This window comes from Dipodomys merriami, unplaced genomic scaffold, assembly GCF_024711535.1.
Source record: "Dipodomys merriami isolate MVZ:Mamm:240054 unplaced genomic scaffold, mDipMer1.0.p SCAF_55, whole genome shotgun sequence".
Lineage (NCBI taxonomy): Eukaryota > Metazoa > Chordata > Mammalia > Rodentia > Heteromyidae > Dipodomys > Dipodomys merriami.
In genome coordinates this window covers 5,850,663-5,862,935 of record NW_027206124.1, presented here as the reverse complement: position 1 = coordinate 5,862,935, position 12,273 = coordinate 5,850,663, and the positions used below count along the sequence as shown (strand labels likewise).

The 12,273-nt window shown below is 50.1% G+C and overlaps 1 protein-coding gene across 3 annotated transcripts in view; it reads left to right on the top strand.

The window, feature by feature from the left end:
• Positions 1–12,273, top strand: part of Efcab6 (EF-hand calcium binding domain 6) — a 173,874-nt gene that overhangs the window by 122,212 nt on the left and 39,389 nt on the right. For all 3 annotated transcript variants that reach the window (XM_069999721.1, XM_069999723.1, XM_069999722.1), the window contains 2 exons: positions 3,053–3,149; positions 4,498–4,616. In XM_069999721.1, coding sequence (XP_069855822.1) covers positions 3,053–3,149; positions 4,498–4,616 — 216 coding nt within the window. The remainder of the gene's footprint in view (positions 1–3,052; positions 3,150–4,497; positions 4,617–12,273) is intronic.

Here is a 12,273-nt window from a genome sequence, read left to right as displayed (position 1 = left end):
TAAGCCAAAGTGCAAGGCCTAGCATTGAAGCCCCAGTACCAGTACAAAAAAGAAAAAACAAGTTTTGAAATGCTGAGTAGTGTGCTGACACGTGAGAGGCCTTTCTGGCAGTTATCATAATAGCAGTTCACTGCAGTGCCTGGAGGGGCCTGTGGCCCGAGGCTTCAGCCTGCCCCAGTAGCCACAGCCCCCAGCAGCGCAGACCTGTGCCAGGCCGTGCCACCACCTGGCGAGGGCACAGAGCACCCTTCACTCTGGCACTCGAGTTGATCGACCTCTCCAGAATTCATAGATTGTATATTGGTTGCCACTAAAAAAATAAAAGCAAGAAAATGACTTCAATCTCTTGTGAGCAAAACAGTCACATGACAGGAGTTGGACACCTGCATCCCATAGCTCAGGGTCGGAGTTGCTTTAATGTGAGACTTGATTGCTTGGCATTAAGACATAACAAAAAAATCCAAAGAATTTTCTAGAGGATATACACAGAATTAACATGGGAAAATTTTCAACCACACAGTGGTCTTCCCTCCTCAGCCTTTCAGTCTGCACCAGTTCACCCCCTGGGTAGTGAGGGCTGAGTCTGTGCTGGGCGCTGTCCCAGGATTGGTGGAAGGGAGCTCAAGCTGGGCTCCAGGTGTGGGCAGGAGTTGGTGAGGGGCAGGCTGGAGGATAGCTTGTTGAAGGCCAGGGAACAGCATTTGCAGAATCACAGAAGAGCAGGCGGGGAGTACACTGAGAGGGTGAGGTGGGCCTGGGGGACAGCAGAAGGCCAGCCCGGCCAGTGCGGCAGACTACTGGGTGCAGGCAAGGAGGTCCTGTACCCTAGGCAGGGGGTTACATGCCCTGGGGTCTAGAAGGATCTTCAAAGAAGTGAGACTAGAGCTCCTAAGACCCGGCTTAGCCTCAGGCAGTCATGGGGAGACTACCTAAGAGAGCTCTGTCTGTGCTGCCTTTGAGGGGTGGTGGGCAAGGAAGGGAGCCCAGTTGGTGGTGGGGTGTCCCTCCGCTGCCTAGGGGGCTTGCCTTTCCCCCTCTCCAGCCTCACACTTCCCATCATGCCAATCACCAGGGCTTCCCTTTCTAGAAGCTTCCTTCGCCTCAGGCTACTTTGAATCATTAGAACACATTGGAAAAGTTTATTACTTTGTGGAAGAGAAGATTCTCTGTGTGCATGCGCATGTACGTGTGTGTGTGTGTGTGTGTGTGTGTGTGTGTGTGTGTGCATGCGTATGCACACATGCACGCAGCTACTTGGGCTTGAACTCAGGGTGTTTGCACTCTCATTTGGCTTTTTTTTCCCCTCAAGGCTGGTCTACCACTTGAGCCACAGCATTACTTCTGGCTTCTTGTTGGTTGGTTAGAGATAAAGAGTCTCCTGGACTTTCTTGGTCAGGCTCTCAAAGTCCAATCCTCAGATCTCAACCTCCTGAGTAGCATGAGGATTACAGGCGTGAGCCACTGGAAGTGGCTTTGATCTAAATTCTAGTTTACTGTCTATTTCATGGGTCAGCTACTGAGAGAGGGGCACTCTCTGTTTCTTCTCGTCCTGTTGCTTCATGTTTTTCATGTATCTTAAAATGCCAGCGTATTAGTTACCCAGTGACTTGTCTTTCTGCTGCTCCTCCTTTATTCCCAAAGTTTCACACTCCCTCCCACCAGCATTTTCCTTCCCCCAGGAACTTCTGTTAGTACATCCTTGAATCAGTGACATTGTCTCAGTTTGCCTTCATTGAGAGCATGCTTATTTCTCTCACATTCTTAAAATATTCTGTTTTTACGAAAGATATTTGGAGTTTGGAGTTGAGAATTCAAAAGTGGTAAAAGCATGCCATGGTCCAATCAACCTTCCAGAAACCTTGGAGTTAGGTAAAATAGAGGGGGTCTGTAGTACAGAGTTCCAGATTCTTTTCAGCCCTTGAGATTCTGTAACTCTGTAGAGCCCGGTAGGCAGTTGGAGAGAGACATGACACAAAAAAAGAAGGTGAGGCCAGGTCCAGGTGGTACAGCTCTGTGGGTAAGCAGCTCACCTTGTAGTGGGGGATGTTTGAGGGCGGGAGGAGACAGGTAGTGACAAGGAGCCATACAGGTGACCCTGGAGGCAGGAGTTCACCAGGCCACAAGTTGTGACGCATGCATTTCCTTGATTGTGTGTGTGTGTGTGTGTGTGTGTGTGTGTGTGTGTGTGTGTGTGTGTGTGTGTGTGTACTGGGATTTGAATGTAGGGCCTCACACTCTTGCTTGATTTTTTTTTTGTTCAAGGCTGTCACTCTACCACTTGAGCCACAGCTCTACTTCCAACTTTTTGCTGGTTAATTGGAGATTAGAGTCTCACAGCCTTTCTTGCCCAGGCTTTTTGAACCTTGATGTCCAGATCTCAGCCTCCTGAGTAGCTGGGATTACAGGCGTGAGTCAGAAGTACTTGGCTCCTGGTTATCGTAGTAGAGGAACAAGCCAGGCTGTCCAGCGTTCCTGCAGCCCCAGCCTCTGTCGGGTTTGACTGTCATCTGTCTAGGACCAGGCTTTCTTTGAACATGTTTGTGTTGTCTATCATTGTCTGAGTAAATACAACAAAATTCTGCAACTAGTCTTTGAGCACCAATCGCAACTAAGCAATGGGTACTAATATGTGCTTTACCATCTACTTGGGTCTGTGTTCTCACCCAACTTGCAAGTTCAGAAATATAGATTTCAGTTGTTTTTCTCCTAAGACCCTTAATGATAAATTATGTTTCCTGCCTCTGGGAATAAATGAGCCCTGTTTGTTTTGTGTTCTGCAAAAAAGTAAAAAAAAAAAATTGTATTTATCTGAAAATAAACAGGAACTTAAAAGTTTAAGAAGACTTCCCTACCATGCAGCTGGGGAAATAAGACTGTATTAAGAATTAAGTTAGACCAGATGTGAAGTAACAGACTTTAATGATATCTTTGAAAGAAACAGGGTGGGGATGGGGGGGCGGGGAAGAGGAGGATAGGGAAACCCCTTGGGAGATTCATGGACCCATTAAATATAAGCACAGTTGTTTATTTATTTATTTATTTTTCTTTTAAGAACCAAACAGAAAGTTGCAGATTCAGAACTAGCCTGTGAACAGGCTCATCAGTATCTTGTTGCCAAAGCAAAAAACAGATGGATAGACTTGTCTAAGGTAAGGAAATTATTATTCCCTTAAAAGGGAATGAAAAGAAACCCATTTCAAGCCTGCTGGATCATCCAGCCTCTGGGACAGGAGACAAGTTTGCTTATCCAATTTGTTGATTCTATGTGTCCTTTAAACACTTCGTCAAACTAAAGTCTCACTTTCAGTTTTTAGAAAGTTAAAGCCATTGCAGCAGTGACAGAGACATTACTAATGCTTTTTCAGGATTAATAAGGTTTAAAAACTGAAATGAAAAATATGACAAACTAATTTTTCCTATTGGCTTGAACTCAGGGCCTGGATGCTGTCTCTTAACTTCCCTCAAGGCTAGTGCTCTACCACTTGAGCTACAGCTCCAATTGTAGTTTTGTTTTGTTTTTCCTGGTTAGTTGGAGGTAAGAGTCTTATGAGCCAGGCATCTGTGGCTCATGCCTGTAATCCTAGCTACTCAGGAGGCTGAGATGTAAGGATCACAGTTCAAAGCCAGCCCAGGCAGGAAAGTCTGTGAGACTCTTATCTCCAGTAAACCACCCAGAAAACCAGAAGTGGTGCTGTGGTGCAAGTGGTAGAGCACTCACCTTGAGCTGAAGAGCTGAGGGATAGCACCAGGCCCAGAGTTCAAGCCCCACGAACAACCCCCCCCCCCCAAAAAAAGCCTTATGGACTTTGCCCAGGCTGGCTTGAAACTGTGATCCTCAGACTTCAACCTCCTAAGGAGCTAGGATTACAGGCATGAGCCACTGGCACCTAATTCTACAAAGCATTTTAAAACTGATGCTTCCACTTAGTTTCATTTGGTCCTTGTTATTCGTTCTTTCCTGGCCTACTCCTACTGTGAGGTTCTGTATATAACTTTTAATCCCTTTAGTTACCTGTCCTGAGGCCCGTGTCCTCTCTCCTCAGTATGGTAGCCTGGCTGTGCTGGCCCATACCAGATAGCCGTGTGCTGGTGCTCTGGTGCTCTGCACAGGCCACTAGGCAGGCCCAAATTTTTCTGGCTGCCCTGGAGGTCAAAACGTGTGGTCTGGGCCTGGTCAGTGCATACCGGCGGGGGTGAGCCAGGCATGCCAATGGGCAGCCTCTTCCCTACCCTCTGCTAGCTTCCCCTTAACTGCAGATTCACACAGGTCCACTTGAGGATGGAGAAAGAGCCGCCTCTGTCTGCAGCACACATGCATGCACATTCACATACCCATGCACATGCATGCTCACATGTATACATGCACATATACGCTCCAATTGAGTGATGGATAGGAAGACTGGATTTTTCCAGATCTTGGCCCCTGATGACACTTATGTGCCCCTTACACATGTAGCGTGTGTTACAAGCTCCTAAGCCCACCTTGTACCTTTGCAGAACTTTATTGAAACCGACACAGAGGGCAACGGCATTCTTCGGCGGAGGGACATCAAGAATGCTCTGTATGGTTTTGACATCCCCCTCATGCCGCGGGAGTTTGAGAGGCTTTGGCATAGGTAAGTGGCATCTGCACTCTTTACTCTGGTTCCCAGGGCTGCTTCCTGCAGCAAATGCCACACAGTCTTTCACTGCAATTCAGGGGAAGTGAGGGCAGGGATTTCTTGTTGATGCATGGTCCTGCGTTCTGTGATTCCCCATGGAAGACAGCTACAGTAGATAGATGGGTGGAAACCAGGCTACGCCTGCACCACCAGTACTGGGCCTGTGAGGTTTGTGGGTCCATAAGCCTTGGACTGAGGGGCCTACTTTCACTGACTTAAAGAAACAAATTACTCTCCCAAACTAAACTCTTAACAGGACTTGTTCAGTTGGCAGATGAGAAATGAGCAAAAGAAAAAGTGCTTCCCCAGGACTCAGATAGGAGCCGAGGTTGCACAACTTTTATACATAAGTCATCTCTGGAATAAAAGAACCAAACCTCAGGCAGCTGGAAGTCATTTCCTGACGGCCTCTTAAACCGAAAATACAACCTAACTTTCTTTCTTTCTTTCTTTCTTTTTTTTTTTTTTGCCAGTCCTGGGACTTGAACTCTGGGCCTGGGCACTGTCCCTGCGCCTGTTTTGACTTACGGCTAGCACCGTACCACTTGAGCCACAGCACCACTTCTGGCATTCTCTGAGTAGTTTAGTGGCGATAAGTCTCATGGGCTTTCTTGCCTGGGCTGACTTCGAACCGCGATCCTCAGGTCTCAGCCTTCTGAATGGCCAGGATTGCAGGCGTGAGCCACTGGCACCAGGTTTATTTTTACAACTATTTTAGATTACGTGGGAGGGCCACGCGCATGCGCCCTTCCACACAGGCAGAAGCGTGTGAAGAACGCGTGCGCATGCGCCCTCTTCCCATAAGGGGATGACGTGTGAGGGCCTCGCGCATGCGTCCTCTTCACACAAGGGACGACAGGTGAGGGCCTCACGTGCATGCGCCCTCCACACGGGGGGGGGGGGGGGAACAGGAGAGGGCCGCGCACGCATGCGCCCTCTTCGCACAGGCGTGCCTCCACGGGAGGCAGATATTGTGTGCTTAGGACCCTGCGCGGAATACACATATTTTACCCTGGGTCGAAGACTGCAGCGGTCAGACCTGTCCACGGTTGCTTCGCTGGCCTCACACTGTGGATGCTAACTGGTGAAGATCCAAGCTCTGCAGCCAGGAACCTGGGCGTGACTCTCGCCTCCCTGCAGCTGACCTGACCTAGTCCTGTGCCTCTTCCCGGGTGGGCCCACGGTCTCTGACCTTTGCCTTGTACATACATTCAGCAAGCAATATAAGCCCCCTGGCTGCATGGGGACGTAGAATGAATGCATACCACCCAGGGTGTCCCCCAGTCCCTTCCAGTGGGAAACGGCCGGCGCAGTCCCAAGGGGGCAGCGCAGGCTTCAGCCATCAGTGACAGCAGCTGGGCTTCCAAGGTATGGTCTTCGTGCTTTTATTTTACTTCTTCATATAAAAAAGTGGAGAGACACAGGAGCCCAGAGCACCAAGGTGCCCCCCGTGTCAGAGGAGTGACTCTGGAGGCCATGGGGAAGCCTCATCCCGCAGTCTTCCTGCCGCTTGTCCCAGCAGCCCTCCTCCCGGCACCCCATCCCCCACTACATCGCCTCTTCTAGCTGTTCTCTCCTAGCCCAGCCAGCATGTCCCCAGTAAGCTCTGCCAATTATAGCACGGATTATTCTGACTTTATTTCATTAAATGAACTACTTCTAAGGAATATTTTGTACTGTATGTACATTTCAAAAAATCAAATTAAATCTATATTGATTTGGGGTTTTGTTAGCTGCTGTCTTTTGTCCCAATTGTTTTATTGTGCTAAAAAGCACATAATACAAAATTTACCATCTTTACTATGTAAGCCTGCAGTTAAGCCGTACAAAATATATTCATAATATCAGGCATCATCTCCATTGTTCTGTTCGTCTTATGAAATTGAAAATATTAGGCTGACTTCTAGGCTGAGTAGTTGGAGTGTCTTCTTGACCAGGTTAACAAGACCAGTATTTCCCTGGCCGCCCCTCCCCCACAGCCTGGTATAGGACAGGGTGGTGGTACATAAGGTGACAGGTGTGTCACCCTCCATGGCTCAGCCTGCAGGGAGAGGGAAGAGCTCAGAAAGTTCCGAGGCTGGTGGAGCCCCTGGCCTGGCAATGTGGCTGTGGCTCGGCCTGCTTTCTTTTTGCCAGAGCCCAGTCACCTGGCCACACTCACCCACCAATGGCGGTGGCAGGTGCTCCACATAGGTGTCCAGGGGAGAAGGAATGAGGTGGGGCCTTGTCATGGTTTCTGTCTGCCATGTGTAAGGCACCTAGAAAGAGCATGCAGGGCGGTGGGGGGGAGATGCTCCCAGTGTCCAGTGGGACATGAGAAAGCAGATGTCCTCAGCACGTGGGGGCTGAGGCTAGGAGAGGGCTAGGAGGCTGAGCTCAGGCCAAGAGGCCGTGGCTGTGGGGCAGGTGATTCGGCAGAGGAGGGGCTGTGCTGAGATCCTGGAACTGTTCCCCAGATGCCAGGGTCCAAAGGGACCCAAGAGTCTCTTGGTGATGAAGATACCATCTCCAAGCCAGCCAAGTTCATCCTGACCCAGCCAGCAGTGGCAGCCGCCTGTGCCAAGCAGAGAGAAGAGCATGGCGCAGTCCTCCCTCACCAGCACCATCATACAGTGAGAAGCAAAAAGAAGACCACAGGTGGAGGACCACTGGGCAGGGGTCCTCTGTAAGGGCCCCCTACTGAGTCCACGATGGTCACTGCTGGATAAAAGACAGACAGAGGGAACTGGCAGGGAGGAGGCAACACGGCAACACAGCACCACTTGAGAGCTGAACTGATCGTGAAAGCCAAGCACAGTGTGGACCTTTCTTGTTTAGTAGGCAGGCCTGGATTCTAGAAAGTTCCCCTGGCTCTAAGTAGGAGAGGGAGTTGTAGGAGGCAAGCCTACAAGCTTGAACATAAGTGCTAGGCCCTCTGTGGTCTTGGAATGGAAAGAAGTAAGGGCTGAGAGAGACGGCACAGGAGGCTGCCAGCTACTCCTGGGTGCTTCTGGTGCACTGTGCCCAGAGACCAGGCGGCTTCCTGAGGGCCAGGCAGTCCCAGCTCAGGCCACCATGAGTTGCTGCCACCATGGGACGCTGCTCCCATATCTGCCTAGGACACCGGACTCTGCCACAAGGCCTTGGACTGCCACTAACTGTCAAATGGGATAGTGCCAGACACTAAACAAGTATGGAGGGTGCCCTGAATAAAAATGTGTGGGAAAGCCAGGTGCTGATGGTTCACCCCTTAATCCTAGCTACTCAGGAGGCTGAGATCTGCAGATTACAATTCAAAGCCAGCCCAGGAAAGACTGTAAGGCTTTTTTTTTGGGGGGGGGGGTCCAGTCATGGGGCCTGAACTCTGGTCCTGGGTGCTGTCCCTCAGCTCTTCAGCTCAAGGCTAGTGCTCTACCACTTGAGCCACAGCGCCACTTCCGGCTTTTTTTCTCTTTTTGGTTATATGGTGCTGAGGAATCGAACCCAGGGCCTCATGCATGCAAGGCAAGTGCTCTACCACTGAGCCACCTTCCCAGCCCAAGACTGTAAGTCTTTTATCTCCAATTAACCACCAGAAAACCAGAAGTGTTGCTGTGGCTTAAGTGGTAGAGATAGCCTTGAGCTGAAGAGCTGAAGGAAGGCACCCAGGTTCAGAGTTCAAGCCCCCTAACTAACAAAAAAAAAAAAAATTGTGAGAGTGCTCTGATTGTAATGCAGTAGCGCACTCACTTTAGACAGCTCAGAAAAGCACCAAGGAAAGGAAGAGATGACAGTTCTCCATCGGCTGTGACCACTTGGCAGAGAACGTAAACAGTAAACAGTTGTGCTTAATGGCGTGTTCTTTCTCTCATCATTATCATAACCCTCCTGGCTCGTTGCCCAGGCAGCGGAGCACTGTGAGGATCGGCCTCCATCTCTGTCATGGCGGTCAAGACCCCCGGCAGCCCTCACAAGCCAACGGCAGCGCCCAGTGGTGGTGATGGGAATGGAAGCACCTGCACCCCAGTGTCCCCACAGAGCTGGGGCCAGCGTGGTCCCCTCAGTCAGTTCATTGTCAGAACAAGAAGCACCCTGAACTGGGAAGACAGAAGCAAAGAAGAAAATAACACTCAGTTCTTTTGAAAATGTGAGATTAGAAAACTTGGCAGACTACAAGAAAGAACCTTTCTGCACCCATTATCCTCTCAACATTTATTAAGCGCCTCTGAAGTGAAGTACACTTGTTTCGAGCATTGGGTTTGTGTGGAGGAGCTTGTCTGTGCTGTGGAAGTGAATTAATAACTCCCAAGTCTCAGGAGATTGGTACACCACTATTTTATTTCCTGTTCACACCCAGATGGTGGCATGTCCACTGGCTCTGAACAGTGGAGAGTTCCCTCCCAGGTGGGGATTTGGGGATCAGGCTCGCTTCTAGAGGTGACCTTATCATCACAGTTGAGGGGGGGAGAGTATCCACCCAGCAGGCAAGGTTGCACTGCCAGAGGATCACAGCTGGGCTTCCAGAGCCTTCTGTAGCCCGCTGCCCAGGGCTGGTCAAGTCTCCTAGTCCCCTACCCCAGCAGTGGTGGAGGGGCCAGCAGATGGGGACAGATGACCATCAAGTAAGCCTGACTCTGGTGATGAAGTAAAGGCAGACTGGAGCCAGGAGCTGTGAGTCTGTGGTAGAAGAACTCTGGAAAGACTACAGAGCAAGCAGCCCTCCTGCTTTCCAGCAACCACTAAGCAGCATCAGTCAGGTTTTTTTTCTGTGCCCAGGCCCTGTGCTCCGCCCTGGAGTTTCAGAGCTGAAAGGTGGCCACTCCCATGTGCTTGTAACCAGATAAACAGGTACACCTCGCCATGTCCAGCAGGAGCTCCGCGCAGCAAGATACTTAGCAAAACCAGAACCTAGTTGTAAGCCCTGAGGAGCCAGGGATAGGGCTCGGACAGCTGGTGAGAAGAAACCCGTCCCTCAGGGCCCTGCTTACATGGAAGGACCTGAGACCACAGCCCGGCTGGGCAGGGGGTCCAGGCACAGGGTGTCACCTTGGGCACTGCCCAACTGGAGGCTGTCCCTCACGGCAGCACTCACGCTCAGCACTGGCCAGCCTGGTTTCATCTGGTAGCATTCAGCTGTTCCTAATCTAAAACCAACTCTGTGCAAAGACAGTGAGAGCAATATGCAATGGAAACACACTGAAGGGAGTCCTCGGCGGGAGCGGCAGTATGGCGGAGCAAGGTTCTGGTATGGAAACATGGTGATGCGTATGTGGTGTTGGTATTCACACAGATATCTTGCAGTGAGAGCACTGTGTCAGGATTCCAGTTCAGAAAGAGACCACGGAAAGCTCCTGGGCACAGAGGACTCAGGATTTGCCACGGGTAGGAAGCAAGGTCAAGGCTGAGTGTAGAGAAGCTCTTGGTGCCCAGCTGGCAAGTATCAGATGCCTGAACCTTTGGTGAGAGAGGCTGGATGTGAATGAACAGGATCTTGGGTGGAGGGAAGTTACTTTGGAGCTGCATGGTAGGGGGCTCTGGCTCACGAAGAGAGCTTTCCAGAGGCTTAAGTGTCGGAACTCCAGCCTGAAGTGTTTCCTGTGACTCCATCCAAGGGCGGACTGCCAGTCTTAGGGGGATAGAGGAAGGCTGATCTGAAACACAGCTGTCTAAGTCATCAGACCTTCCTCTAACAAGATGGCACCGGGGGGAATTCTTCACATCTCTGGGGTTGTCACCTGTGGGGATGGCCTGGGGATCCTGTCCTTATCTTGCCCTCATCTCTTGGGCTAAATTCCTATGCCCTAAAATTCCCCGCAAGAATGGGTGCAGAAGTCCAAGACTTCCTCAGCAGAACCAAACAATTGATGTGGATATATCCGAATTTGTGTGTACTTCTGAAGCACCATGTGTACAATAACCGGGCAGCGTGATCTGATTATATCATAAATTAATGGCCAATGCAGAAATGCAAATGCAAGTTTTTATGGGGCTTCTGTTTATGAGCTCATTTTCCCTGGCACATCTGTTGCTGAGCCATTTTAAAATTCAACCTTTATAGGCAAGTTGATTTTTTTTTAATGTTGCACAAAGGATTATATAATGAAGGGGTGAGGTTATGTAAGCTGAATTAACTCTCTTATTATTCACATTCATAACAATATTTTAGTTGCAGTTGTGCAATCTGGTCTTCTGCGCACTGTGATGAGAAGAACATGTTTATGATCTTTATTAATGAAGTAATTAAGAAGTGCCTTTTCATTCAGTTCAAGCAGCAGGCAGGTGAGGGACACCAGCACACACCGCTGTAGAGCAGCCCCTCCCAGGAGGGCACTGCCATTCCCCGGCCCAGCAGACAGCAGGGCCTACACAGTGTCCCTGCATGCGGGGAGAGGAGACATGGGAACTGGGCCAAGGCAGGACATGGTAGAGACACAGCCACCCCTCACACAAAGTCACAGGATTGAAGCTCCCAGGCAGGCCTTGAACGCATTGGCCCCTCTGTCCTCACAGGCCCTGAGGCACTAAGGAAGGATGGGTCACGAAGTCTAGACCTAGAAGAGGAGTGAGAGGTTTCTGGGGAAGATACAATGCTACCTGAGTCTGTCTGTCTGTCTGGGGGTGGATCATTCCATCCACAGCCCTCTGGTAGAAGCCCTGGCAGCTCTGTGAGGGGGTGTCTCAGCCAGGGTCGGCAGTATTCTGTCACTGATAAGGCTGGTCTGGGTCTTGATGTCCTGACCCAGGGAGAGATGCACTGCTCTGGTGCCATGGAAGCACAGGATGTGGCACATGCACACAGACATGCACACGCACACACACATATACACACTCACAGGCAGACATACCACCATTCCAGTATGAATTAAACTGTCCTTCTGCAGCCATCTTATTGACATTTGCAGGACTGCTTCCCAGCCATGGCCACTCATTGTGAAACAAAGTAAAACAACAAAGTGAAAGAAATCACCAGAGGGTCACACCCTCACCCTGGAACGTTAGAGACCCACCTGGCCCCTGGCAACAATGGTAGGGGAAGCTGCAGGTCTGTCTGGAACAGGACTGACAGGCCATGGCTGCTACCAGGCCCCTGGCTTTGGGCAGCGGATAGCTTCTGGCTCCCAGTATGCTCTGCAGTTCAGCGCAAGAGACAGACACAGTTGCCTGGACAGCTTGCCTTCCTACCCCCAACCACCACCATTCTCCCCCAGAACTCAGAGAAGCAAATTGCTGACTTTATTGTTAGGGCAAAGAGTGCATGAGCGACCGTTGGGCTCTGTCGTCGTCCTGGGAGCTCCCAGCTAGCGGGCAGGAGAGCTGCACAGCTGGTGAGAGCGTGGGCGCCCAGGGCTGACACCCAGCAGCATCCCTGGAGAGAACCAGGCTCCAAAGATTGCCTGAATATAAATCTTGCTCTGTGTCGCCAAGTTTATCTGGGAAAAAGCCACATCTGCAAATGCCGTTTTAATCGATTAGATGAGAAGCCAAAAGCTTTAAGTGGGAAAAAAAAAAAGCTTTTTTTTAATAAAAGAAAGAAAATTGACAACTTGCCTTAATTTTTTTATTAAAGCAATTCGATGCTATTTGAATAACATTGGGAGATAAAAAAATCTCATTATGCCTTTTTTAATGAATTTTAATTCAGAAAAAAATCACA